We start from the raw sequence: 27,447 nt of genomic DNA, 5'->3' as shown, positions 1-27,447 counted from the left end.
ATTCACTACTCTTCCTTTGCTGTGGTGCCACTGATTCAGCAGCAGAGGAGTGACCCTCTGGCAAAGTATTCTGTGAAATATTGTAACTGCACCAAGAAAGCAGGTGTCACTTCTACATATCTTGCACAACGTAAATGACAACATTTTCAAGCCCAGTAATTCTGCATTAGAGTGTTTCTCTCATTTTAATTTATCTAGCTACGCATTTACTAATGGAAAGATCTTCAGTGTTTTCGTATGCACACACACACACACAAACACGTACACACAACATTTGGAACGCTGAACTCCAGGCTAATTGGGACATCAAACAAGTGGGTTTTAATTGGCAGGGAGGGAAGGGACGTAATGACAGGATCTGTTGCAGTATCGGTGTCTTTGTATACTTGAATAAAGAGGTCACAGCTCTTACTGTATCCCACCATTCATGGCTCCTTGCAGCCGAAAGCTCAGAGAGGAACACCTGCTGTTTCTAATCAGACCCTGTTAACCAAACGCTGGCAGCAGGGTGCTGCTCTCTGTTTATATTTTGTGTGAGGAGATCATTGAGAGGTTCATTCGCTGTAAAAGAAGAGGTCAGCGCATGCACACAAATGCATACAAAAGAGCATCTTTGGTGGAGACCACAGACCAGACATGGACAGAAGCATTTTAGCGCATAAAATTGATGTGTGTCCATATCTGTGTGTTAAGATGCTAATTTATGATTGCAGTGTTGTGTGTAAACAAAGGCCGCATTCACACTCTCAGCTGGCCTGTGACAGCAGCAGTACCCTTGGTATGTACTCAAGCCGCTGAGGATTTATGGAAAAATGATAAAGCGGCTCAGATCTCTAAATAACGTCTGCTTTTCAACAAGAGGGACGAGCGACGCAGCGGCTATCCTTTCTTTCTGCAAAGGCAAAAATAAGGAGTGGGAAGAGAAACGGCACTCGTATATCTGACGGTTGTTTTGTCTTACAGGCCGCAGATTTCTTTTATGTTGTTGAGGCTTTGCCTCTGTTTTATGTCCACCTTTTATTTAATCACACAAATCAGCTGGCATTTCTTTTGTTATTTTGGATCCAAGGCTCAAAGCAGCAAGCAATCACGCGCCGGCGATGACACCTCATCCATCCCAAGCTTGGCGTTCTCAGACAGACTCCACATTTCCGCCCACTGTGGCCTTGTGCCGTTCACACAGCTGCTTTTAGTTATGGTGAGTGGTAATCACATTGCTAAAGTTTAATTGTTCAATTATTGGTGCGCTTTGTGAAGGGGAAACACAGACCTATCCCACACCCTCTTCTCCTCTCTGCTCTCTCTCTCTCTCTCTCTCGCTCTGTCCTCCTCTTCTCTCTCTCCACCAAATGGACCATATTTGTAATGGTTAGCAATTAGAGGAAGGGCCCTTTTGCTAAGTTGTGCCTGGTGCAGGCTGCTCAGCCCTAATGAAAAGCTTTTATTACAGAACCCGCTACTGCAGTTAGCAGCAAATTATGGGTCATTTCTGTCAGCCCAGGGCCCCGGCTGCCACGGCTACATTTAGATAAATGACTCGCATCAGGCAATGCCAAACAGCCAGCCGCGGGGACATCCGTCTTTTTTATTTAATACACAAACCCACAGACACTGGCTTTTATCTATCTATCATTGTTCTGGAGGATGGCGTGATGGAGGCAGGTAGACCAGATCAGATTTGTTTTTCCAGGGAGTGATTGAAGTCATTGGGGCCATAAAGCAACGCGCAGACACACGCTGTCATTGTCATACACACCATTAGGAGGGCTACGGGGGGCTTGTGTGTTTAAAATCTCCATCTAAGACCACTTTTTTTCTTTATGCTTTTTTGATTTGCATAAAATGGAAAATAAACCCCTCTGTCATCCCACATGAACACAAATCTACGGTTAGTTTCTGCTGTAGGCCAGCACTGTCAATGTCTTTACTATCTAAATTGTTTACATTAGTTAGTGTGTCCTGGTTGGAAATATGCTGAAGATTAATTGATATTCACAGCCATACACTACTTGCTTACCTAGTCATCATACTGTATGTCAACCAGCCTACCATATCAATACGCTTAAACCACCCTAAAAATGGTCTTAGCTGGCTTAAAATGGTTGCATAGACTGGCAAGCTGGTTTTAAGTTGCTTCCCAGCCTGACCCGCTGAAAAATTCCCAAAACCCCTCTAAAACCAGCCAAGAGACTAGCTTAATCATCCAACAAAGTATCTCAGGCTGGTTTATGCTGTTTTTTGCAACAATATACCCAATATACTATACAAAAAATTTAAAATAAAAAAATAAAGCTTCCAAAAGGCAATTTGTGCAGCCCTAGAACCTTCATTTTTAGTTCTCCAAAGAACTTTTCAGCGAATGGTGTGAGGTTTAGGTGTGAGTCACATTATAATAATCCAAGAACCATCTTCTACTATAAAGAATCTTTTGTGCAATGGAAAGGGTCTATGGATGGTTCTAAGGTTTCTTCAAAGAAACATAAACAACCTAATTAAGAACCTTTACTTTTAAGAGTGTATGACTCATGACTTTCCACACCAGCAGAAGCAGCTGTAAATTCATGTGTGTGAGTGCATATACTGTATATGTATATGTGTATCAAATCACTTTGAAACCTAACTACATATAAGATTCTTGTACATTTTAAAGACACTTCAGTCGTCAATAATTCTTCACGGTATATTTTCAGACTCAGAGACACTCATTTAGTGGCTAAGGTCATTGTGTCACTCCCCACTCTCTTCATTATCCAAATACACGTCTGTGTATTAATAATGGCCGTGTCTCCGGTACCTCGCACAAGAGGCAGTTGCCGGGAAACCGCGCGCGCTATGCCGTCAGCTTCACCCGCGTCGCCGAGTAAACATTACCGAGTGATCCCTCTCTTCTTTACACTCGCTCCCTGATCTCTCTCCAGCGCTAATGAAGAGGGGAAGACTGTCTTTCTCCAGCACTACAGAACAATCGCTCTGCATTCTCTGGCTTTTTATCTGTCCGCGGTAATGAGTAACATATTCACGCAGACGCTCTTGAAGATGCCTCCGATCGCGCGCATCACGGAAGCAGAATCCGACTCAACAGCGCTTCTATTCAGCACACACTGACTGCTTCGCGCAATTACTGCATTTCGCACATTTCTCAGCCTTTATGCTGGTGACTCTGTGACAAATTGTCCTTTTTCTCCCTCTCTCATTCATTTTCTGCCTTTTCTGTCCGTCGCTGTCCCTTTATTTTTTTTCACACGCTGTTTCTTTTGTTTGACTTTATACTCACAGATGTGTGATGTGCGTGATGTACTTGCATGTCAGGTAAACTCATCTGTTTACCAGGCACAACTATTATTTTTCTCAACATAAGACTATAACAGACTTTATGTAACATAACATACACAGGCTTGTGTATGTTTAGAAGAGTGGTAGTTTATCACCCATACAAATCAGGTAATTTACATGGTATCCATATCTTGTTTTATCTCTTCTCTATTTAAATTTATTTGTCCTATAAAATTCACATTAAACCAAAGCTTTTCTGAGAAATGCTGGCAAAAAATAAATGAATTAATTAAAAAAAATAATAATAATAAAAAGGTAAATTTACTCAACACATGCAATTCAAAAGAATTGGAGTCCTTTAATCTAATCCTTCCAATGGAGACACTGCACAGAAAATTAGGCACTATCGCCATCTATAGGTGACATGGGGTATTAGTAGGTCACCTCCAAATTTCTACGCATCATATTCTTGGTTTTATATCGTAATCTACACTCTTTGTAACAGATTTATCGTTGCAGTATGCATTATTATATCCTAGTAAATTAAAAATACCTGACATTTTCTGTATGAAGTAGCTAAATATTAATGCTGATGTAAAATCCAGGACAAACAGAAGGCCTGCTTCCCCCTAAAACCGCTGAGGCATACATATTGGTATGGAATTGGGCTAATGAATAAACAGATAAAATGTGATAATGTTTAATATCCTCTTTCAAGTCGACCAGAGTGCAATACAACAGTCATTTGTATAACGGCAGCCAAGCTTACGGAGCATAAAATACTCATCGATGAAGCTGGCATTGTTTTTTTTAGAGGTTAGGCAAATCTCAGGCAAATCCTGGCTGTTTTTTCTTGACTATGATTCCTCATTTGAAGTCAGTGTAATAGTCTAAAAAATATTTTTTGCATGGCTATCAGATTTTTGATGAACAAGGTGTTAGAATTTAAATGACCTTATTACCATGCATTCTGTAAAGTCACCAAAACAGTTCTCGAGAACAGATGAATAATATATCACAAACAACTCTAAACCTTAAGAGGACAAAAGAAAACATGTGACCTGTTTGCTCTGCAGGGCCTTATTTGCATTTAAAAAGTGAAGCACTAGAGGAGCAGTTATTTGCCATGGCCTCTGTGATCATGGACTAACTGTCTCTCTGGAGCTTTACATGCATTTTTACAGACAAATCAGTCAAATCTAGGTCTGAAAACACAGTTAGGCCACATCAAATTAGAGTACATCATATACTGTAGATAATGGAAGTGTAAAGCTGGCAGTTCATCTTTGCATTAACTTAAGAAAACAAGGCCACGCTAATCATGTAGTAGTCGTCCTTTAGTAATACCAAATCTAGAAATCAAAATGAATGTGCACTGTTTATCTACTTGATAGAGGTTAAAGAATGTACATATCTTATAGGAATAATGGCATAATACATTATTAGCTGTGTACAAAATTTAACCCAGCGGTTTAAAATTTACTAAAGGACAGCAAACTATAACTTAGAAGATACAAGTTCAAATCCCTGAGGATCTTCCCTTCTCTGACCACTAATGTTATGCCCTTGAGTGAGGCACTTAACCCTTGACACCTGCCCAGCACAATTGCACCCCCTCCACATTTCCATCTTCTTATGTATAGAAAATTATTACTAAATAAATTCTATAATAATATATAAAAAAAATCTATCTATCTATCTATCTATCTATCCTAAAGTTAAATTCTGTATAATTTTATATTAAAAAAAATCTAATAACACACACACACAAAATCTATCTCCACCTCATCTTTTGTAAATATTATTTTTTTTTTGAAGGAAATGTAAACATACACACACACACACACAATCTATTTCCACCTCATCTTTTGTAAATATTAAAGTTTTTTTTTTTTTTTTTTTTGAAGGAAATGTAAACACACACACACACACACACACACACACACACACACACACACACACAGAGACACACACACACCCTTAGCTGAACCATGATCCATGTTGTTACCAAGAGACAGTGTTTCAGACAATAGAGATCTATGCAGGTCCCAGTGGGCCTTTTGAGCAGATATCTCTGTTAGCTGTCCATCGTACGCCTGTCTCAAAGGCCCTGCTGACTCCAGGTCAGTGTGCTCATACACACATTTATCATGTAATTACCTTGTTTGGGCTGAGTCTCTGATCTTAGGACATCATTACCAGTAATTACAGAACATTTCACGCCTCTCCTCTCACACAGATGGGGTTCCAGACTCCCCACACAAAAGGAGAGTGAAGAGAGGGTCATTTTTTTCATTCAATCTTTTTTCCCCAACCCTTTTTTAATCCTTCATCCATCGTACCTCTTTAAGGGTGCTCACTGGCAAATGAATTGAACAATATGTGTTCAGTAGTTAATGTAGTGCCATAGAGTCTGGTGGATGGGGCAGGGCTTTCCATTACAAACACACATGTAATGATATAATGATATAAAATAATATTGATATCAATATTGTTAATCATTACATAGATATTTAACTCAGGGCAAAAGTCAGGTGTTTGTCTTAAATCACAATAGGAATGGGACATGGGTTTCCATTAAGAAACTTGTAATTAAATAAAATACTGTAAACAATACTGACAACAATGTTGATCGTTATATAAAAGCCAAAAGTGAGGTGTTTGTATTAGGTAACAATATAAATCATTGTCAGAAAGCCATTTACATGCATTTCCACAGGCAATATGTACATGCAAACAAGGCTGTGAATTCTGAAGTATTTCTAGTTTACATAAGCTGCATTTTATGCAGTTTTTATCATTCTTTAACATAAAAAGCTATTTTTAGTTGATTATTTTTTAATGATTTTTAATCTGTTGTTGGTCATTCTTCACAATCCAACAGTCTTCTGACACATTCTTGATCATATCTCTATGCAAATATCACACCAGTGAGAGCCTTTTACACCTTCAGCAAAGCTACGGACTGTATTTCCGTGTTGCCAGGCCCATGGTTATGATAAGTAATGGGGAATTCCATACATTTCAGCATAAATCGATTTTTTGTCGTATATATAGTGCATATACACTAGTCTACATTACCATTCAAAAGTTTGGGGTCGGTATGATCTCTTATGCTTTTCAGGGCTGTATATATCCAAGTAAAAACAGTAAAATTATGGAATATTTTATTTTTAAATGGAATAAATATTTTTAAAATGCAATTTATTCCTGTGATAGCATAGCTAAATTTTCAACATTAATTACTTCAGTCTTCAGTGTCACATAATCCTTCAGAAATTATTTTAATATGCTGATTTGGTGCTCATGAAACATTTGTTATTATCAATGTTAAGCACATTTTTGTGTAAGCCATTAGTCCACTTTTTCAGGATTCCTTGATGAATAGCAAGTTCAAAAGTTTGCTTTTAAATAATTGAATGTGTCCTTGCTAAATAAAAGTGTTAATCTCGTTAAACAGAATCTTACCAGCCTCAAACTTTCAAACAGTAACAGTGCGTTTGCCGTTAGATATGGAATAAAGCGCCATTCATTTAGCTGAGAACAGTTATGTCACATACCGTGGACTATGCTACTGGAATGAAATAACAACAGTGCAGTAAAGACAGATGCGAAGACGTCCATTTAAACTGTTATTAACTACTGTGGCTGTCTGTGCACGCACTGAACTGTTCACCTCAGGCAGAATAAAGGCAGATGTGGTCTGTGTTGAGACTGTGTTTGTGAGAGGGAGAGAAAGAAAGGGAGAGGATGGGGGTCACATTAAGCTGTTGTGACCCTCACATGAACTGGGGGTAGACAGATCACCCACTTAGCAGGTGCAGCCTACAGAACTGCAAAACAGGCCTCTTCAGTGCCATATTCAAGCTGTGTGTGTGTGTGTTTGTGTTGGTCCGAGCATCTATTCTGAATCCATTACCCCTAAGGTCTCCCCTCTACATTCTTACAATTACCTGTGCAGGTGAAACAGGTGCGTTCTCAGGTTTAAAAGGGGGGTTCGAGCCACTTGGCTGTCAGGGGAAAACCTCATGAGTGACACTTTGGCCTGGCAGAAACAATAAAAACACAACAACAACAAAAACAAGTAAGTGAGAAAAACAAGAGGAGAAACCAAACTGACAGTCCTGTTTAATAGGAAACAAATTGCTCTCCACTTTTCTGTGACACAGATAGCAGTCCATTTATGCCTGTCCGGCTTTGTTGGGAACAATTGGGAGGAAGTGGTGGGATCCCGAACAGGGATTGGTTTCAGGCCTCGCCGCCCCTCATGCTGCTCTGAACAAGCCCCTGTGGTGAAGCAGTTCAGGTGCGGCTACATTCGGAGAGAATGGAAGCGATGGTTACGGCCCAAGCTGGGATTGGAAGGGATGCGGGAGGGGTGGGTGAATTGCCGGGGGGAACTTGGTGGATGAATAACGGTGTTGTTTGGATTCACAGAGCGAAACAGTAAGAGAAAGAGCCTGTTCACATTGGCATCTAGTGACTCGAGCTTTATTTTTCTCACTCGCACACAAACTTTCCCTTTTATATGCACACACTTGCATTTATTTGCACATACCGACTGATATATTCATAGGAACCTGCTAATTTAAGAGGCATATGCATTTGTGTGTCAAGAGTAGTTACGGTTTCAAGAGTGAGGGCCGTGTTTCACTAGATTGAATCTAGTCAAAGACATTTTTGAGTACAGGAAACACACAGTCCCCCCTCGTCGAACATGGTCCTGTGGGACACACACACTCACACTCCTATGTATGTAACCTAGGCTGTGTGTACACCTGTTTTACCAAGGCTGGGAACGTATTGACCTCACCTCTGACCGGCCACTATCTGCCTGTTAACTGATCACATGCATCCACATCACAGAAGCCAAATGGCCAGTTCAGGAGCTGAGATTAAGATCGTGTCACTTTACATTTCCATCCTTGAATTACAGCACAAAGACAATTTTCTTTCAGCTTATAACCTGGACCGTTTCCTCGCACTGAAATACACTGACACTGTGGACTCCTGACATGAATTTATTATAATTGACTGCCTCCAACCATGAAAAGCACTATATTTTGGAGAACTACAGCCTGAGGAGTGCAAAGCCTCACTGAGCAGCCAACTAATGGGAGTTAATCTCATTTTCTGTCAGCCGGCTCCCAGGGGTCAGGGTTTAAGTGCCTAGGTCAGAGGTCCTCTGAAAAGAGAAAAAGATAAACCATTTCAGAATGGATAGTAAAGTTGAACACGAGTCCATTTTTGAATATAGTGTTTGGTGGTTTTCTACAGAGGTTGGTTTTGAACATTGGTATTATATATTACATCTCTGTTTGCATATCCGGTTATGGTTCCTCAGTAGGATGCAAATAAGCGGTAATTGCAAATAACAGAGATGCTAAAAGAGTCTTGCTTATTTACACAACTGATACTGTGCATTGTCGTGCTATGTTCGCAGTAGAGTTGGCGCACGGTAAATCCAGGACTTAATTGTTATTCTTTCTGCAGCTTAAAGAAAGTGATATCCCTGTGACCGGTGCGCCATCTGATTCCTCAACATGCACATTTGCACTCATTTTTCTAATTTTATCCTCTACCTTCTCCACCTGTTTCAGCCCCTGCACTCTTTTTTTAATTATGTAAAGATTTGAATAGTGTGAATAGCTTGCGTGAATGCGGAGCGAGGGATGAATAGATAGATTAAACAGTTGATAATGATCTGGCTTTCAAGGAAACAGAATAACAGCGGAATGCATGGTACTTTACACAGGTAGACTGTATGGAAATAACACATTTTACTGTTGTATATTTAAACTATCTAAAACGATTTGCATCAGAGAGAATGATAATATTTGCAGCAAATCTGTGTATAATAAAAATAATCCATTGCTAAAAATTTACTTTCTGTTACATCTAATTTAAATGTTTTTATTCATTGATAGTATCATATTCCCTAATGGGATGCTGTCAAGTTTATAAACATGGAGTGAACTTAATTCAGATCAAAGAAACACCACTTAACCCTTAAATGAACTGTATTCCCACAAGTGCGCATTAAAGTGTGAACGTTCAATAAGCTAAATATTTAAGAAACATGAGAAAAGTGTATAACTACAGTGCCACCTATGTGTCATATTAGGAATAACAGAAGGAAACAGTTGCAATAACTCGATGTTAGTCTGGGAAGATTTTCTGCTACTTTTTGGTGCATAAAAATGATAAATTAACTATTTTGCCACATTTATCAATGCATATATTTGTTGGAATGAATCCATTTCAAAATGTTGACAGAAGAGACTGATTTGACAAAGTTAGAAGGAACAAAGTGGATTTCTGTGTCTGGTCCAAAATGGCCTCTTCTAACAGAATTTAGCTGATTCTAAATAGCTGAAATGACTGTACAATTGATCTAAGAGGCATCCCTCACTCTTTCATCATTCTCAAAGGCGGATTATATGGGGATGTGGTTCTTTCAAAATATTGCCTCCGTTTCTCTTTTAACAAGGCAATTACCCTGTCAGACACACAGCCATATCCACCCACATGCACGCACTGACACACACACACATGGTTTCTTTTGTCAATTAACCTCTGTTTCAGCCCAGCCAGGGGAAGAGAGCCCCTGTCAGTCTTTCAGTGCATGGACATTCTTCTAATAAACTTGGTTGACAGTATGATCAGATTGCGCTGCTTGCCAGGTCGCAGTGGTTGGCAGATTGAAATTTTTGGTGATAACTTTGCTCAGATTACTAATTGTTGGAGCATTTTTATTTTAATGTTACTTCTAAACCCACAAAAAGTCTCTGTTTGCTTAAAGCAAGCAAAAATGCATTTGAAGAACCCTATAAAAAAAGGTTTGCACATAGTTCAGTATCAAGATAATTTTTTAATAAGATCTGTTGAATCATGCCAGAAAAGCTCCACTGTCTTCTTTGATCTGACTCCAGCTTTGATTCTGTCTCTACATGTCCCGAGACCGTAAATGGGTATTTTATGAACGTTCCCTAATTATATCCCTCATCGGCTTCAGTCTGTTTGTGGTGAAGGGTCACTGTAAGCCTTTTGTACTTGTATCAGATCTTCCTGCTCTTCTCAGCCTGAAGAATGACAAATATTTACCTCCCTTACGCTCATATATAGACCTACACACACACAAATTGTATGTATTATATGACACTAGCTTAGACCCTATAATGATCTACAACTTAATTTTCAAAACAACTTGATCAAAAACCCTAAATTATATTGAAATGTTTCGCATGACAACTGCAAATCCATAACTTCCTCTCATCTTTTTCATACTGTGCTCAGTCTACAGTTATACAATGCACAGTGAGAGTGCAGAAAGTAGCGTTGTACGCCTAAATAAGTGGCTGTTGAAATGAACCTCAGAGGAGCACACTTTATCCCCTCCCTTTCCAGAAGAAACGCCTGCGGGGAAAGGTAATAGCATCCGGATGGCCTTAACTAAATATTCAGATTATCCTTACCTCTCATCATCACCCAATCAATCAACACTACCTGGAAATGTGTATGTGTGTGTGTGTGTGTGTGTGCTCTGTGATAGCAGGCCAAACAGCTCAGGCACAGGGTATAAGCCCTTCTTGGCCACATTGGCCCTCTGTTTCCATGGTAACTGGCTTGCCACAGTAAAGAGCAAAAGGAAATTAAGATTATCTGATTAAAAGTTCAGAGTTGAAACCCATAGAAAACAAAATGGAGGGGTGAGTCACCGGCTGAATAATACGGCAGACCTCAAGCCAGTTTGAGTGGGCTTTTGACTTCAATGACTTGGTCGCTAAAGCGATAGCTCACCCAAAAATAAATTCTGTCAGTACTTACTTACCCTCATGTAAGGGTGGGCAATGACCAAAAATCTTACATCACAATATAAGTAATTTTATTTCACAGTAACGATATCTACACAGTATAATTATTTTTGTTTTAAATAAGATTTAAGTCTTTATGATATCAACGTTTTAATATCATAGAAATTTAATCATTCTTGTCAACAGTGTCAATATCATAAAATACTAGCCTAAATTTAAAAAAACTCAAGCTCACTGAAGACAAGTAAACAGTCAGCAATTAAATAAGAATAAGAAACTAATTTCAAGCAAAGAGACAAGAAAACTACAGTAGCTAAAAAGAAATGCTACATTGTATAAAGCTATCAAATGTAGCCTATAAAAACACTGCATATTCTTCACTGTATAAATTAAATATATATTTCTTATTATTAAAGTTACAAAAGTGATTTAGTCAAAAGCAGTGAGAGATTTTCTCTCTTTTGTTGTTTTATTAACACGAATGACAGACAGCAGGAATATTAGACTGCTGTCACTTTAAGAGCTGCCCGAATCCAATATACTGTTACAGGTGTTTTCTTTCTCAGCTGTTTGCGTTCACTCAAGACATATAAAAGTGTTAATATTTAACCGTTCAAGGCCAACAAAGTGGCAAAAATAACTCTTTTCCATACTCTATGAGCAAAGTCTTCAAGTGCGCAGATCTCTCAGACAGCGCACACATATAACGAAATGAGTTCTTTTTCGCTACTGATTGCATTTCAATGGCTTAAAATCACTTATTTTTTAAACCGCAACACTTAAAAAAAGAATGCATACAATAAGATTTCGTGACCACGTAGCACAGCAACGTCACTTGAGCACAATAGAGACGATAGTCCAAAATCTCTAACGGCTGACAAATTTCTACCAGTTAAAATTCGTCAACCAGTATATCACCTACCCCATTCCAAACCTCTATGACTTTCTTATGTAGAACAGAAAAGATGAAACTGTTTTTCTCCATACAATTAAAGAGCTCATTGACTCCAAATTCTTGTTTTTTGTGTGCCACATGAGTAAGTCATTCAGGTTGGAGGTTATGAGTAAATAATAGCAGAATTTCTTTGGAAAATGTCTATGCTCTGGAAATTAAAAGGTGAAATATGGTGCAACAGCACATTCTAGGTTATCTTATTCCCTAGGCGACATGAATGATGTGTTAAGCAGTTTGTATAACACCCGACAGGCCTCTCGCACACCGTCCAAGTTCAATTTGCAACCGACACCTCACATCTGGCCCTTTCCTCCGCATCCTGCCATGCCAATTCACTTTGCTGTCGGTCTTGTTTTACAAAAAGAGGCTTTAATGCAACTCAATTCACAATTTCCTTCTTGCGCCCTACTGTAGAGGATACGACCCCGTCTCCTCGCTTCCTCCCCCTCTGCCACACACAACAGTGTGCACTATTAGAGACGGGAGGAATTCTGATAAGCGTGGCATTAAACTCAATTTCAGATATCCGCAATCCCCAACCCACAAGCACCAACCCCCTGCTCTAACTTCTAATCTTCCTTAACTGCACAATAATACTTTATTTATCTGGAAGGGGTGGGTGGAATTGTCCTTAAGCAAGATGTGGTAGCACTTTACAGTATGCATTTCACACAAGAGCTAATCCTCTGGGAGAGAGAGAGAAATGGTTCGCCTTTTTGGTAAAGGTAAGACTATCCTGACTCAGGAGTAGGAATGCTGAGCTTATCTGCCTGCGGTTTTAATGCGTTTTGAAATGCTATGACAGATTAGGTAAACAGTGCATTTGATGAATTGGAGAAGAAGTCAATTGGCCATACAGCGTAGCGTTCAGTCCTCACACAACACAAAAAGCCCTTTCTTACTCTCTGCTCCTCTACTTTCCAAAGGCTTAGAGATGCCTCCTACCCAAATCTGATTTCCCTCACATTAACCTCCAGAAGGGCAGGTTACACTAAAGCTGGAGACACTTCCGCAGGTGGAGAGTTCAGGGGAGAGACACTTTTAGTTTGCCACAATGAAATCTGCTTCAAACCAGCTTCAGTTATGAATGAGTGACGAAAAAGAAATAATCTTGAACAGTGCAAGCCATTCAGTAGTGAATATTAGGTGAACTTCAACAAATTTTAATATTCTGAATGCAGCCACACTAACCTGTTAACAAGAAGAAAGAAGAAAACAACAGAGACCCAACCATGACCCTGAAGCTCAGAGTTGCTGCCATTGATCATTTATATCCACAATTATCCACAATTGGTGTACACCTGGTCATAAAGTCCTTTGTTATGGGACCTGTTTTGCACAGTATGCATTTTGCATTCAATTGCAACAGTAAAGTTCTATAAATAAAAATCCAATTCATTTTCTTCAGAATGAGAGTCCAAACAGCTGATAAAACCATCACAATAATCCACAAGTAATTCACATGATTCCATTCCATCAGTTAATGTCTTGTGAAGCTAAAAGCTGCATTTTTGTAAGAAGAGAAATACACACAGATCAAGCACTGTTTACAAATGAAAACATCCAAGGGTTTCCCAAAAGCAACTAGGTTGCAAGTTTCTTCGTTAACAAAAGAGTTAAGTGGAACCCTAGTTTGCTAACAATTCTTTTGGGAAACACACCACAGAATAGTTTTAAACAACTATGTCTGTGGATTTTGATGCGAGAAGTCACCAAAAGTGAAGGTGTAGGTTAAAATGTCTTAATGAAGTGTTTGTTTATTACAAATATACAACTTTTCTCTTCACAAGACATTAATTGAAGGACTGGAGTTATGTAGATTACTTGTAGATTGTGATGTATTTTTATCGGCTGTTTGGACAAATCTGGTTTTCAAATACTTTTTTGATTCAAAGTTTGTAATGTTGTGATTTACCTCGTAGCTGTTCATGTTGGTTCATGGCTTGTAACTCTTTAACAAAGACTTCCAAACCAGAAGAATCAGGGAGCTGGGCAAGTTGGGCTTAGTTAGCTTTCAATACTATTTTTGACTATTAGACTATTAGGAGAGTTTAAATCAGCGGTGCCTCAATACAGAGCCATGATTTAACTAAATTAAAATAAGGAAATCAAGTAGTCCACAATTTCACTAAAATTAATAAACTGTGGATATCAAAGTCGTAATTAATGGCCATGATATCAATTTTTCTTCCACATGTCGTGTGTGGGGCTCAAATGACGTTCTGTGTAATCCCATAAAATATAATAAATAAAAACACAGAAAACCCTGTCAAGACATATAGATTTACCCCCAAACTTTTAGTTTTGACTTCCTTAGTGGGGATTCCAGCTTTATTTCATGACTTCTCCAAAACACCCCATGATTCACACCCTGGTTTTATTCGATTAATATTTTTATAGACAGTATTTGCCAGAGTTTACTGCCCTCTCTCGGTCTGTCTGTCTGTCTGTCTCGCTCATATACATCTAACAAATAGATAATCTCCCCAAATATCCCCGAGCAGTGTGATCTCTTCTTTCCTTTTCTCCTTTCCTTAACCTCCCTTCCCTCCTTTAACCATCCCATATATGCCATTCATCCATCCACAGGACCATGTCTTTCCTTTTCCTTCTCTAATCCTCTTTTTGGACATTACCTGCTAATAAAGACACTAAGAGGGGAGAGAGAGGGGAAAAAATATCATCTTACACCCAGTGGCAGATTCACCGAACAGGCTGTTTCACCCGAGCACAGATAAATAGAGATGGAAAGAGACAGAAAGAGACATTTGGCAGGAGAAAAGATCCAAAATATCTATATCACGGAACTCTACTCTAAGCAGTGAAGTCTACTCATAAACAACTCAAGTCACAGCTAACAGTAAATTATTATGTCAAGACAAATAGTTTTGGACATACTACTCAAAATCTGGAACAGTTATGACACTTAAAGAGTTGCCAACCTTTCTATCTCATCTTTTCCTCCTCAATAGTTAAATTACAGATTTCCGTTCAAAGCTCCATAGTTCCAACAAGCCTGGTTTTCACAAGGACGATCTCTTTCACATACCTGCCTGATCTGCTTACATTCCTCTGCAACACTTGAAAGGTCATCAGAGGGATCTCATTGTGTTTAGCTAAGAGGCCTTACTTCCCCTTGCAAACTGCTTACACTGTAACAAAAAGTACACTGATTATAATTTAATGCTGGCAGAACTAATGCGAACTGACAAATTCTTTAAGACATGATGTTTCAGGTGTTTTTCTTTTGTGAGTGTTTTTTTTTTTTCAAGGCTTGAAGATTTTGGCTACCATTGACTTTCATAACATAGACAAAAACAGACATTCTACAAAACATCTTCTGTTTTGTTTTTTGGGTTTATTTTTTTTAATGCAGAAGAAAGAAATCTCAGAATTTTAATCTTCGGTTGAACTAGTGCTTTAAGTTCAGTTGGAAAAAAATACTGCCCTCACAGTCTCACTAAACATGAAAGATTAACGCTGAATGTGACCTCTGAGGACAGACCAAACAGCACTTATACTCTGCCCCCTGGGCCTGTGCCTGGACAACGCACATGGGCATTATAGGATGCTGATGATGTGTTTATTAGGTTTGTTGAGAAATGATGACAGATTTGTGGGACCAGAATGGTTTCAGTGAAGCCCAAGCACTCCCTCTAGAGGTGACAACAAGGAGTTCACATTTAAACCTTTGGAAAAACAAGCAATTACCAAACAAAATTAACAGTACACTCTGAAAAAGGAAGGTTCATCATTGGCGTCAGTTTCATGAAAAACCTTTAACATCCAATGAGCCTTTCAACTCCACAAAAGGTTCTTTATATCGAAACAGGTTTTTTTTTTTTTTTTTACATTATTCTAATGTTTTTCACACTAGGAAAAAAGGTTCGAACTGAAATGTTCTTTGGAGAACCCAAACTGGTTCTTCCATGAAAGCTCCCCTTTTGGAACCATTATTTTTGTGTAGAGAATCTTGGGGAATTCCAGGTAAATACATTTGAAGAGGGCCCATTCCTGTCTTTGCCTAGGGCCCTTAAATTGGTAACTCTGCTCCTACTTGTGAGTGCACGAGTGCTTCCTCTAATCACATAACAACTAGAGTAAAAACAGCATATTTTCAAATGAGGTCTAGGCTTTGATTAGTCAGGGCTCCACCACCGAAAATAAATTAGCTGTCAAAGTAAAGATGAAATGCCTCAGAGACAATCGCAGAATATGCAGTGCAAACATTATAAACAACAGTCCTCATACAAATAGAAACTGACAACAAATAAATCAAAATAATTTTGAATAAAATTAATTAAATGCATTCTGGTCAGAAATCCAGAGCAAGCAACTGTACTGATTGCAGAACTGCAGACAAGCATTTAACCAGTTAAACCACCAGATGGAGCCAGAGCTACAGAAGAGAACCCGTCATAAAAAGACCCCTTTAAAACTGGCAAAAAATATACAAATGAAATCTGGCTAATCGTAATCATATATCTACACTCTCACTGCGTAGGTCAATGTATTGCATTATTTGCAGCAATTTTCTCTCTCTCTCTCTGAAAACCTGGCAGACCGGAACATAATACATCCTAAATCAACTGAAACAGAAAGCCATTCTTAATTTTTGAAATACAGCCTTTAACTTAAGCATATGACATGAACTGGGTTGTGCATACAACCCTTTCATCTCATGCAACAAGCAACACAATAATGAATCTGGCGGAATCAGAATCACTGGGCCCAGAATGCAATGCATATAGTCCACAGGTCAGCATTTCATGGTAATTACCATGCAGATCATGTGTACATCACTCACATTCCCAATGGTTTGGGGAAGTTACAAGACACAGATCTCAAGCTGTATAATCCAGGCTATAGAAACAATTGCATCTTCTAATTATACATAATTACTTTTAGTATAATCCCCTGGAACACAAAATGTACATCCAAATGACTGATTTTGACATCCTCCTTGCCCTGGGCTCGGTCAACCTGTGCTTTTCAGCTTTTAAATGCATGCATTTAATATGATGGATGCACTGTCATATTGGAGAAAAATATATATATGTAAATTAATATCATAGATCAACAGGCGCTTCTCTGTGCTCAACGAAAGCACCCAGTGAGATGGAAATTATGAGGGTTTTATGCCCTCGCAAAGCTACAGCTATTGTGCCATGTAGAAACATGAATCCAGTGGACCAAAGGTAGGTGATGTCCTGTGGCAAGAATGATACCAGTAACCCAACATCAACATACGACAACCAACAATGTTTTTCAACCAAAGCACTTACCACAAGCTCAAAAGGGTTATTAATATTAGAGGCTATTAACTGTAGAATAATATATAATCATATAATAAAATACATTTTTTTATTAATATATTAAGTATTATAATAACATGACAAAATAATTTGCGAGTTTTGGCTAGCTTTGGCAAAATCCCAAAATGATTTAGCCTTCACTTAGAGTCTGATTGTTCCTGACTACATCTAATATTTTAAAGCACAAATTAGCTCTAAAAAAAGAGGGAAATTGATTGAATTATGAAAAAGCAATGGAGATAAAAGCCTATGTTTCACATCAAGACAAGCTTGACAAGTCCGTATCGCCCCCTCAAGAAGAATAACGAGATCTGTGCAGTAGCTCCACTGATTGGTCAGAATCGTTCGTGCTGTCACAAAGGATCATGGGATGGACCACCACACACCCACTGCCCAGACAGCGTGGGCGTTTCCGTGGTAACAGAGGACAGCGGCGATCTTTACGTGGCCTCAGTGAGCCACTAATGAGTATGAGAGCGTGTGTGTGTGTGCGTGTGCATTGGTTCATCTCTTCATGCTACAAACAGGGGTTTATGTTGTAAGAGAGACACTGCAGTGAAATAGAAATGCATCCAACATACGAATCTGGGCTGGTGTGTGGGTGTGTGGGTGTGTAAACCGATCTTCTGGTTCAGTAAAAGTAAATGTCAGGGTTGCTTTCTAATTAGAGAACCCAAAACGAAAGTAATTCCCCAGCAAAATATCTGGTATATGAGAAAAACTTCAAATGTCATTCTCATTCAAAATAGTGCTATAGTTATGAATACTGTTAAATGAAGTAGTGTCCTACATGTCGACATGCAAACATACACACGTGCACTCGCACAGACACATGTACAAATTCACATACAGATTCATATACACAAAGTGACAGGAAATGCATCTGACATCCCCCAGCCAAGCAAACAAGAGCCAAATGCATCACGCCTGGCTCTTCTCTCTCTCTCTCTCTCTCTCTCTCTCTCTCTCTATTTTTGTATTCAAACACAGAGCCAAGTCACAGAATCGACTGTTTATATTAGCAATACTGGATTCGTTATTATTGAGAGATCACAGATTTAAAGACACGTTAAAAAGTGCAGGGTGTGTTTTGAGCTCTATATATAACCCATAACCTTCAAATATACTAAATGTGTGTTTGTGAAAACATTACATGAACTACTGCACACAAACATTTTTAAAATGTACTCGCAACACACTGCAATTCTACTTTAATAGAATCCACCAATAATGTGATCATCTGTTCAGTTAACATAGATGTTTTTTCGGATGTTTCCTTGAAATGATTTGGCTTGAACAATAACAGCCTGTTTCTCCCCAAGATAGCTTAAATCAATATTTTACTAAAGGTTTGATTAAAACTGCTAGACTTCAAATCCCTCCTTCACTCTCTATTTCTCTTTATGTCTGCCTAACTATTTTATTTGCTGTTGAAAAGAGCTGCTCAGAATATTTTTTTTCACCTCATCTAGGAATTCTTTGATATTAATCAAACATTTGATTGTCAAAGATTGAAATGAAAAATTAAACAAAATTCATCATTTCCATGGTGTCTGTCAGCATGTTAAATGGTGAGGACAAAATGTCTTCGGCCAAACTCAGACAGTAAACTAACACGTGTCTGATATGAATATCTCAAAAAGAGCACGTCAAAGTTTACCACAAGAAATTCATGCCCATTTAAAATCTCCATGTTTTTAATGTGTACACTACTGGGGACTTTGTACTCTACATTAATTTGCACAGTTTAAGAATAAGCAGTAGATTTCTAAACTTCTTTCATTCGCAGCAATGAAATATGGATTAAATGAAAGTTTGAGATTTATAATCCTACAAATCACCAAGTTACAAACGTCGAAATTAAATGTGTTACAAATTGCGTTTCTAAATGCATAGAAGTGACTGCAGCTCTTCAAGATCTTGTAGGACTGAAGCTGTGTGCGCGAGCGAATCATAAAATTGTACCACGAGACCCAGGGCTTTTGCCTCATCGTGACGTGAAAGAGTTCCCTTCGACAAATATAAACACTGTCTAAATTTAGTCCTCTCACAAAATTAATTCCCTGACGATTCCTTTGACGCTAGTCACGTGTGCGCATTTCGTGAGTGTGTGTGTTGGTTGGGGGGGGGGGTGACATTTTGACATATAAAGCTGTTTCAAGGGCGAATTCTGCATTAGAAGCGCGCGCAAACCCGAGCTGCGCAATTGCGCGAGACATTCCTTTAGGGTTGCGAGGAAGAGCGGATTAATCTCCACTCTTGAGATTTCGCGTTCCAGCTGTTCGGATGGATTTTCCCAACACTTCGCTGACTAAACGGAGGTCGGAGTCATGGAGACCCGTGGATCGAGAGCCCGTGTACAAGTGGATAACGCGTTGGGGCATCTACAAGTTGTATTGACGCAATTTAGTTCCCCGTCATGAACTGTCCTGGAGTTGCGGTTCAAAGTTGGGGGCTTTAAGAGCGGGGAGCATCATGCACACAGCGGAGCTCGCGCTCTCTCTCCTACTCGTCGTGATCATCGTTGTGTCGCTGCTGTCCAACGTGCTGGTGCTGATCTGCTTCTTGTACAATGCAGAAATTCGCAAGCAGGTTCCTGGGTTGTTTATACTTAATCTGACGTTCTGCAACCTGCTTCTTTCCGCCTCCAGCATGCCGTTGACTCTTATCGGGGTGTTGAGTAATGCGCATCCCGGAGGACACATTTTCTGTCAGGTGGTGGGGTTTCTGGACACTTTCCTGACCACTAACTCCATGCTGAGTATGGCTGCGCTCAGTATCGACCGGTGGGTTGCAGTGGTGTTCCCTCTGAGTTACCATTCCAGGATCCGTCACCGGGACGCTGTAATCGCGCTGGCTTACACGTGGGTGCACTCGTTGTCCTTCTCTGTGGTTGCCGCGTGCCTCTCCTGGGTGGGTTACCATCAGCTGTACGCTTCGTGCACGCTCTGTAACGGCAGGGCGGTCAATGCCAAGACGCAGTTCGCGATTTACACCATGGTGCTGCACTCGCTCACGTTCCTGTTGGTGTCGGTGGTACTCTGCGTCACGTATCTGAAAGTGCTCAAAGTCGCGCGCTTTCACTGCAAGCGCATAGACGTGATAACCATGCAAACGCTCGTACTGCTGGTGGACATTCACCCGAGGTAAGAATGAGTGAGAACATGCAGATTTTTACATTTAGAAAGAAAAAAAGAAACGGAAAATTGGCAGCGGTGGTTTCCGGAACTTTATCATAGAAATACAGTAGCGATAATACAAGGATATTGGCGACGGCCCGTTTTAGGCTATATTAACCGTCAAGTTACTAAATTAAATTGGCTATATTTTAACATGAAAAAGCACTGGTAACAACACATATGTATAGACCATATGCTGATTAAAAGTTCATCAGAATTGTCAAATGTAGTCAGTAATAATTCAAATGTTACCAAACATCATCATGTTAACAAACATTATAAACTTAAACACACACACACACATAAAATGCAACAAACCCTAAACAAATGTACAAAACCAATAACACTTCTTTGTTTAACACACTGTTTGTAGTCAACTCTGGGAATTCCCCTTCCTTTTCCCCATGCTTTTTACTATAAATATATATAAGTAAATTAATTAACTTTTTTTTATTGTTAAACTTACTTACTTATTTTTACTTTTGTTCAAATTATGATTTTGATTTAAAGTGTCTGCACCATTAAATATTATATCACATATTCAGCACTCAAACATTAAATAGAGGCCAGGGAAACTCTTTAGAGCTGCTGGGTTTCAGCACCACAGTTTTGGTCCACAGCCCCTACAATAGATCTGAAGGGGATTTTAACCTACTGAATACTAAATAATTGTTCTTAACTGAGTGAACGTGCATTTTATTCCTTGGATATATCACTAAAACAAACTACATATTTGAAATTAATTAATTAACTCATGAATTAAAAATATTCATTGTCAAAATTGTAACTGGTGGAAAACTACAGAGCTGAAAATATGTCACAAATGCGTAAACTGAGATTTTGAGACTGGACTGATCATTGACAAAGGAATCATATTTCAATAGATCAAACAGGAATTTAACCACTCAAATCATGTGACTTTTCACAGTAGCCATATAAAATGTCAACATGAAATCAAGACGGTCTAAAAAATACATCAACAACTCTAACTGGACCCCTTGGACTAATTACTGCCACAAATGTTAGCAGGTGCAATGACACAAAACATAAATAGAACTGTGATAAACAATTTCTACGTTAAAATAAATTATTGATCAACCTTAAATAATATAATGTGGCACATTTGCATTCTGTTACCAAATAATGTGGCTGAAAAATAGTTAGTGGTCGAGCACACCTCTCTCACGTGCCAACAGATATCAAGAGACATTTGTGCTCATCAGAGAGTGAACATCATCAACTCATTGCCCAGAGCTCTGGATGACTTTCAATGGCAACATGTCGACCACGATAACTTATTAACCAACAATGACAAATCACAATAGCCCTACACACCACATGTAATGAGCACATCTGGTCTTCAGGCAGGGGATGTATCACAGCACTCCACACATGCAAAGAGAAAGGAAAATGACTGCCAGCTGTTGGCTCTTTTGCTATCCATGTAAATAAATAAATAAAAAGCCACAGCTTTTTATAGACTGATAGCAATCAACCAATCACACCGTACTTCTGATTGACACAAGTGACCATGTGAACAAGTGTTAAATAATCCACCGCAGGTGTGACGAAGTTAATCTGACGTTTCAATGATTCACTGAAACAGCTTGGGCAAACATCCTCACTCTATGGGAACACCTGTTATGTCTCTTGAATGTTTTGTGAGAATATGGTTCCTAATATTGTCGGTGGTGAAATATGTCCGTTCATCTGGTGCATAGGTACAGTTTTAGATAACGTCTGTTTGAAGCTGGATAAAAGTCAGTTAAGTGTGGTTGTCTCAGATGCATAATAACATAATACACAATTCAAGTGAGAGAAGTCATCTAAATGGATCATCTAAATTTTTACCCAGTGTTCGTCAGCGCTGTCTGGAGGAGCAGAAAAGGAGAAGACAGAGAGCCACCCGCAAAATTAGTACCTTCATTGGAACCTTCGTCATCTGTTTCACCCCGTATGTCATTACCAGGTGAGCCAGCTGCTTTACTCCCCTAGGCTCAGCATCTGTGCAGTCATGCTATTATAGTTTTCATTTGTTGACCAGGTTGAGATCCCTGGATGTTATTAGCTGCATGCTTGATATAATACTAATAAGCTGGAGGACACTGCATATTGTTTAAGGGTATTGCGTTTTTTCTTTTTTTAATATTTTAACATACTCCATTTTGCCAATACTTTTTAAATTACTACCTTTATATGGTACTAATTCTTTTAGTTATAAGGAACAATGTGTGTTTAAAGCAAACCTGAAAAATGTCAATGAAAAGCAATCAAATAAAAATATTAATCATTTAAATATGATGCATCAAAATATGCATTGAAAATAATAAGTAATATTACTTAGAAATTGCAGCCCATTAATGATTACAAAGTACCTGTCAAAAAAAACGTAGTCTATAACGTAAATCTATTAGATTACACAGTTTAGGCAATATAATGTGACTACATTTTGATTACCTTTAAATTATTTTGACTTGACGTTTTTATCACATACATTTGAATAATATCATTGTGTACCAAAGATAAATATATTCTATTCTTTATTATCAACAACACAAAGTGCATTAAATGTCAGGGTTTCCCAAACTGGGGATTGTGAAGGAACTGCAGGGTAAGATGAAAAGCTAATTAATGAAATCATAAAAATATTAACTAAAAATGTCAAAATAAAAAATGAAAATATTTTATTTGTTTACCAGCATATCAGTGTTATCATTAACTGATATCAGAGAACTGTAACGTGTAAATTTGTTGTTAATTTGAAATATTCTAAACCTCATAAAATCTCTGGGGGATATTGTTTTAGTTTAAAATACTGTGTGAAATATATGTAATCATGTAATATGTTAAAGAGTAACTGTAATCGAATAAGGATTTTAAAACATACTATAATCTAATTACAATTACTTTATTTTTCCAAACATTTCTCAAAAACTGGTCTCCCCTACAGTATCCTACAAGTCATGAAATGTGAAGCCTGTAGTTCCCGTACTAATGTCTCTGGTCATGCATGTCCACCTGACTCATAGTCCAAAATGAAGAAGGACCTCCTGACTAGGCATGTTACATAACCTGGGTAAGCCCAGAGAAGATGGAAGGATGAACTGTCTTGTGTATCCCTGACTCTTACTGCAGCTTTTCTTCCTCAAAGCCCCTGTCAAAAGCAATTTAATTGTTAGTGTCCCATTCAGGTCACAGATTATCCCTCATATAACCAAACTGAAAACAGGAATTGCTCTGCATTTACTGCCTCTGCTATACAAACATATAACCTTCCATATGCAAATAAGATCCTGAAAATGTGTTAACTGCAGAGAACGGACTTTGCAGCTTGTCTTGCTCATGTGGGTGTCATGTGTTTAGGATTGTGGAGCTATTTGTGACGGAGCCATTTAATCCATATTGGGGTGTGCTGTGTAAGAGTCTGGCGTACAGCAAAGCTGCATGCGACCCCTTCGTCTACTCTCTTCTGCGACACCAGTACAGGAAGACCTGCAGTGACATCATCAATCGACTCTTGAAACGCAGTTCCCCGAATGGCTCTGGGCATCAGCAGGAAAATGGAAAGATTGGAAGGGCCAAGGAAATCGTAAAAGATGGGGAAGTCGAAGCCAGATTTACACACTGAGGACTCCTGTTGCTATAGAGATGAACGATCACAAAGGTAGAGCTTCGATTCTGAAGGGAGAGAGAACAATGAAGGCAGAGGAAACAGCGGGATACCAGGCTCTGCATTTCTCAACTCAAAAAGAATTCAAGATATAACTGTAGCAAGAGATTTTAGTAGCAAAAGAGATTTTTTTTTTTTTTTAATATTTATTACTTCTCTTCCTTCCTTTCTTTCTTTCTTTCTTTCTACCTTTCTTTCTTTCTCTAATCAATTCTGTAATCAAACTTCTGTAAAGCTGCAAGCCACGAAAGCTGCTAGTTAGCCAACATTCAAAGAGAATATGTAGGGCCTATTACATATCGTGGTCTGATTTGTCTCTAATGTTATAGTGATAAAGTGCTGTTTAGACTTATGAATAGGTGACTGCTTTGACTTACTGTATCACATGGTGAAATGTGAGAAAACAAGATCGCATTGTGAGTTTTTCAACACAGAATAAGAAACAATATTTTCTAGATGATGTTTTAGTGGAACTCAGTGGCATGTGGTTTTGATTTTTTTTGTAGCATGTATTGTATCTTCAGGGTTTAGATATGAAGCCCCACAGCAATGGGCGGACCTGTTCTTTCGGTGCCTTTATTTTATTTTACTTTATTTTATTTATTTATTTATTTATTTATTTAAAACGAAACCTGCATAGACTGAATTTTAAAGTAAGTTCATGAAATGAACAAGCTCGTTTCAGCAGAGAATTGTAGAGAAATCATGTTTTGTAAACCAAAGGGTACAAACAAAGGAGATAAAATGAGTATGTATTGAGAGAGAAACAACACAAGTTGAAGAAAAAAAGAAAAAATGTTGGATTAAATTCTGACAGCATAAACAGTCTCTTTTTCTTACTTGCCTCTGAAAATTATGTGTGAAAATATTGTGCAAGTGCCTAAAGTGCTGTCATATGGGTTTACTTAATTAATGTTCTCTGTGTGGGAACACTGGCCACAAGATACAGAAAAAAATACTTGGAAAGAGCAAAATGGCAAAACGTGACAGTTTTTCTTTCACTAATCATTCCGTTTAGTTTTACAATGCTGTTCTTTGTCTATGTACTGTATATATGCATATACATTTTTGTATTTTTAAAGAGTAAATCATTTCTACAGGGTAATTTATATCTGAATGTCACTCTATAGTAAATATGTATCGTTTTATTTTTTGTAGTGTGTATGTATGAATATGTGTGCGAATATGCGACATTTGGAAGTGGGAAAATTATTACACTTTGAGGGTGTTCATGTATAAAACTACATGTTTAAATGTTTTTCTTTCGTGCAAATGTAAAGCCTTAGGAAGAAACATGTCTATTTTTGTTAAACAGAAAATAATGTAGTTTTAAATTTTGCTACATCTTTGTGACTTTGATGACAATAAACAGTGGGTTTGAAAAGAGCACAGAGGTTTTTGTTATTTGTTTGACCGACTCTTGCAGAGCACAAACCACAAAAGAAATGAACAGCAAGCAAAGAAGTCCAATTTATGCTCTGCATATCTGCTGCATTTGGTCTTTGACAGAGTCCCTGCCTTCTAAGTTTCCTTCTGTCTGAGAAAAGAAAGAGAAATGCATGGAAAGTTCAATTCCAAAGCAGGAGAAAGAAAGAGAGAGAACGATAGGAATGTGGGGGAGACAATTACTTTCTGAAATGCTTTAAAACAGATTTCATCCCTCCTCTGTTCAACTGAAACGAAGACAGCTTTGCACTTTGCACTCGTGCTCTGGCTCAGAAAGCACACAATAGAGAGGGAAAGAGTCAAGAAGTCTCTGTAATTGCAGGTTCAGAAGAAAAAGAAAAGAAGGAACCATAAAAAGAGAAGTAGAGAGCGTGAAGGCAGACGTTATAAAACAGCAAGAAATGAGACCACTAAAGAATTCTGGGTAATTATTACCACCCCCCTCATCACCACCCCCTCTTGCAATGCAAACAAGAACAGAAGAAAATTACATCAGAATCTAGCCGCGACAGCCCCCAGATTATAAAAACAGTCCTTACTTAGGTCTTCCCTATCTCCTCTATTGTATTTTAGTTTTTTATGGATTTTTCACTGCTGAGTACGTCCTCCCCATTTCTCACTGATCCATCAATACTGGCCAACAAAAGCAAAATACAGTAATCACACCAACACTGAAACTGAGGGGGTTTCACAATTTATCAATAGTAATAAATAATAATAATAATAATAATAAATGTTTTTTAAGTGCCAAAACAGCATATTAGATTGATTGAAGGATCATGTGAACCTGAAGACTGGAGTAATGCTAAAAAATTATCCTTTTTTTTTTTAAATATATACAGTATATTCTATAGAAAAAGTGTCATTTTAAACTGCAATAAATATCTTACTGACCATCTAACTGTGTGTGTGTGTACTGGTATATATGGTTTATGAGGACACAAATGTGTATAATGACATGGGTACTACAACGTAAACATGGTTTAAGAGGACACTTCCTGTGTCCCCGTAAAACAAATGGCTTAAAAAAAACATACAAAACGGTGTTTTATAAAATTCAAAAATTGCCAGTAGTTTCCTGTAAGGGGTGGGTTTAGGTGTAGGGTTGGTGTAGGGCAATAGAAAATATAGTTTGTACAGTATAAAAACCATTACGCCTATGGAGAGCCCCCGTAAACCACAAATGCATGTGTGTGTGTTTGTGTTTGTGTGTGAATTACATGTAAATATTCAGTAACACTTTAGATTAGGGAGCACATATTCACTATTAAGAGTTCTCCCCTCTTCAAAAATGATTAAACTCCTAATTACTGCTTACTGATATAAAGTAAGGTAGTTGTTGTAGTAGTTATGTTTCGGTATGAGATCTAGAATGTGGTCGTGCAGAATACGGCATTAATATGTGCTTTATAATACAGCCAACATGCTAATAAACAACTAGTTAGTAGTGAATAATGTTCCATAATCAAGTGTTTCCATATATTCCACACTATCAGCTCTTGATAATATGGTTTAGTGGAAAATCAACACTAAATCACTCAATTTTTTATCTCCTTATAGCTTATCCAAACATATTAGATATGACTAGTTCTTTAATAACTGTTTTACAATAATTAGTTCTACAAACCTGTTTATTTTTAAATAATCATTTTCATAAGCTCTACCCGTTTCATACAGATAAGAAGAACATTTACAAAGTAAGGGAGACTGGGACAGCAGTCAATTACTGTACACAGTTTAGAGGTCAAAATACTAAAGTATTTGACCACAGGATTCCTTGATTGATCAATCAGAA

The 27,447-nt window shown here is 38.2% G+C and overlaps 2 protein-coding genes across 4 annotated transcripts in view; one reads left to right on the top strand and one right to left on the bottom strand.

Moving 5' to 3' along the window:
• The window catches only part of chst15 (carbohydrate (N-acetylgalactosamine 4-sulfate 6-O) sulfotransferase 15), a 119,704-nt gene that overhangs the window by 32,359 nt on the left and 59,898 nt on the right, over window positions 1-27,447 (bottom strand). The window lies entirely within an intron of this gene.
• On the top strand, window positions 19,585-26,163 carry gpr26 (G protein-coupled receptor 26). Its single transcript, XM_058748514.1, has 3 exons — window positions 19,585-20,503; window positions 22,392-22,505; window positions 23,900-26,163. Exons 1-3 carry the CDS (start codon window positions 19,833-19,835, stop codon window positions 24,162-24,164), a joined length of 1,050 nt encoding a protein of 349 aa, XP_058604497.1. The 5' UTR covers window positions 19,585-19,832; the 3' UTR covers window positions 24,165-26,163.

Source organism: Onychostoma macrolepis, chromosome 17, assembly GCF_012432095.1.
Source record: "Onychostoma macrolepis isolate SWU-2019 chromosome 17, ASM1243209v1, whole genome shotgun sequence".
NCBI lineage: Eukaryota > Metazoa > Chordata > Actinopteri > Cypriniformes > Cyprinidae > Onychostoma > Onychostoma macrolepis.
Note: the sequence above shows the minus strand (reverse complement) of the source record. Positions and strands in the feature narration are given on the sequence as shown.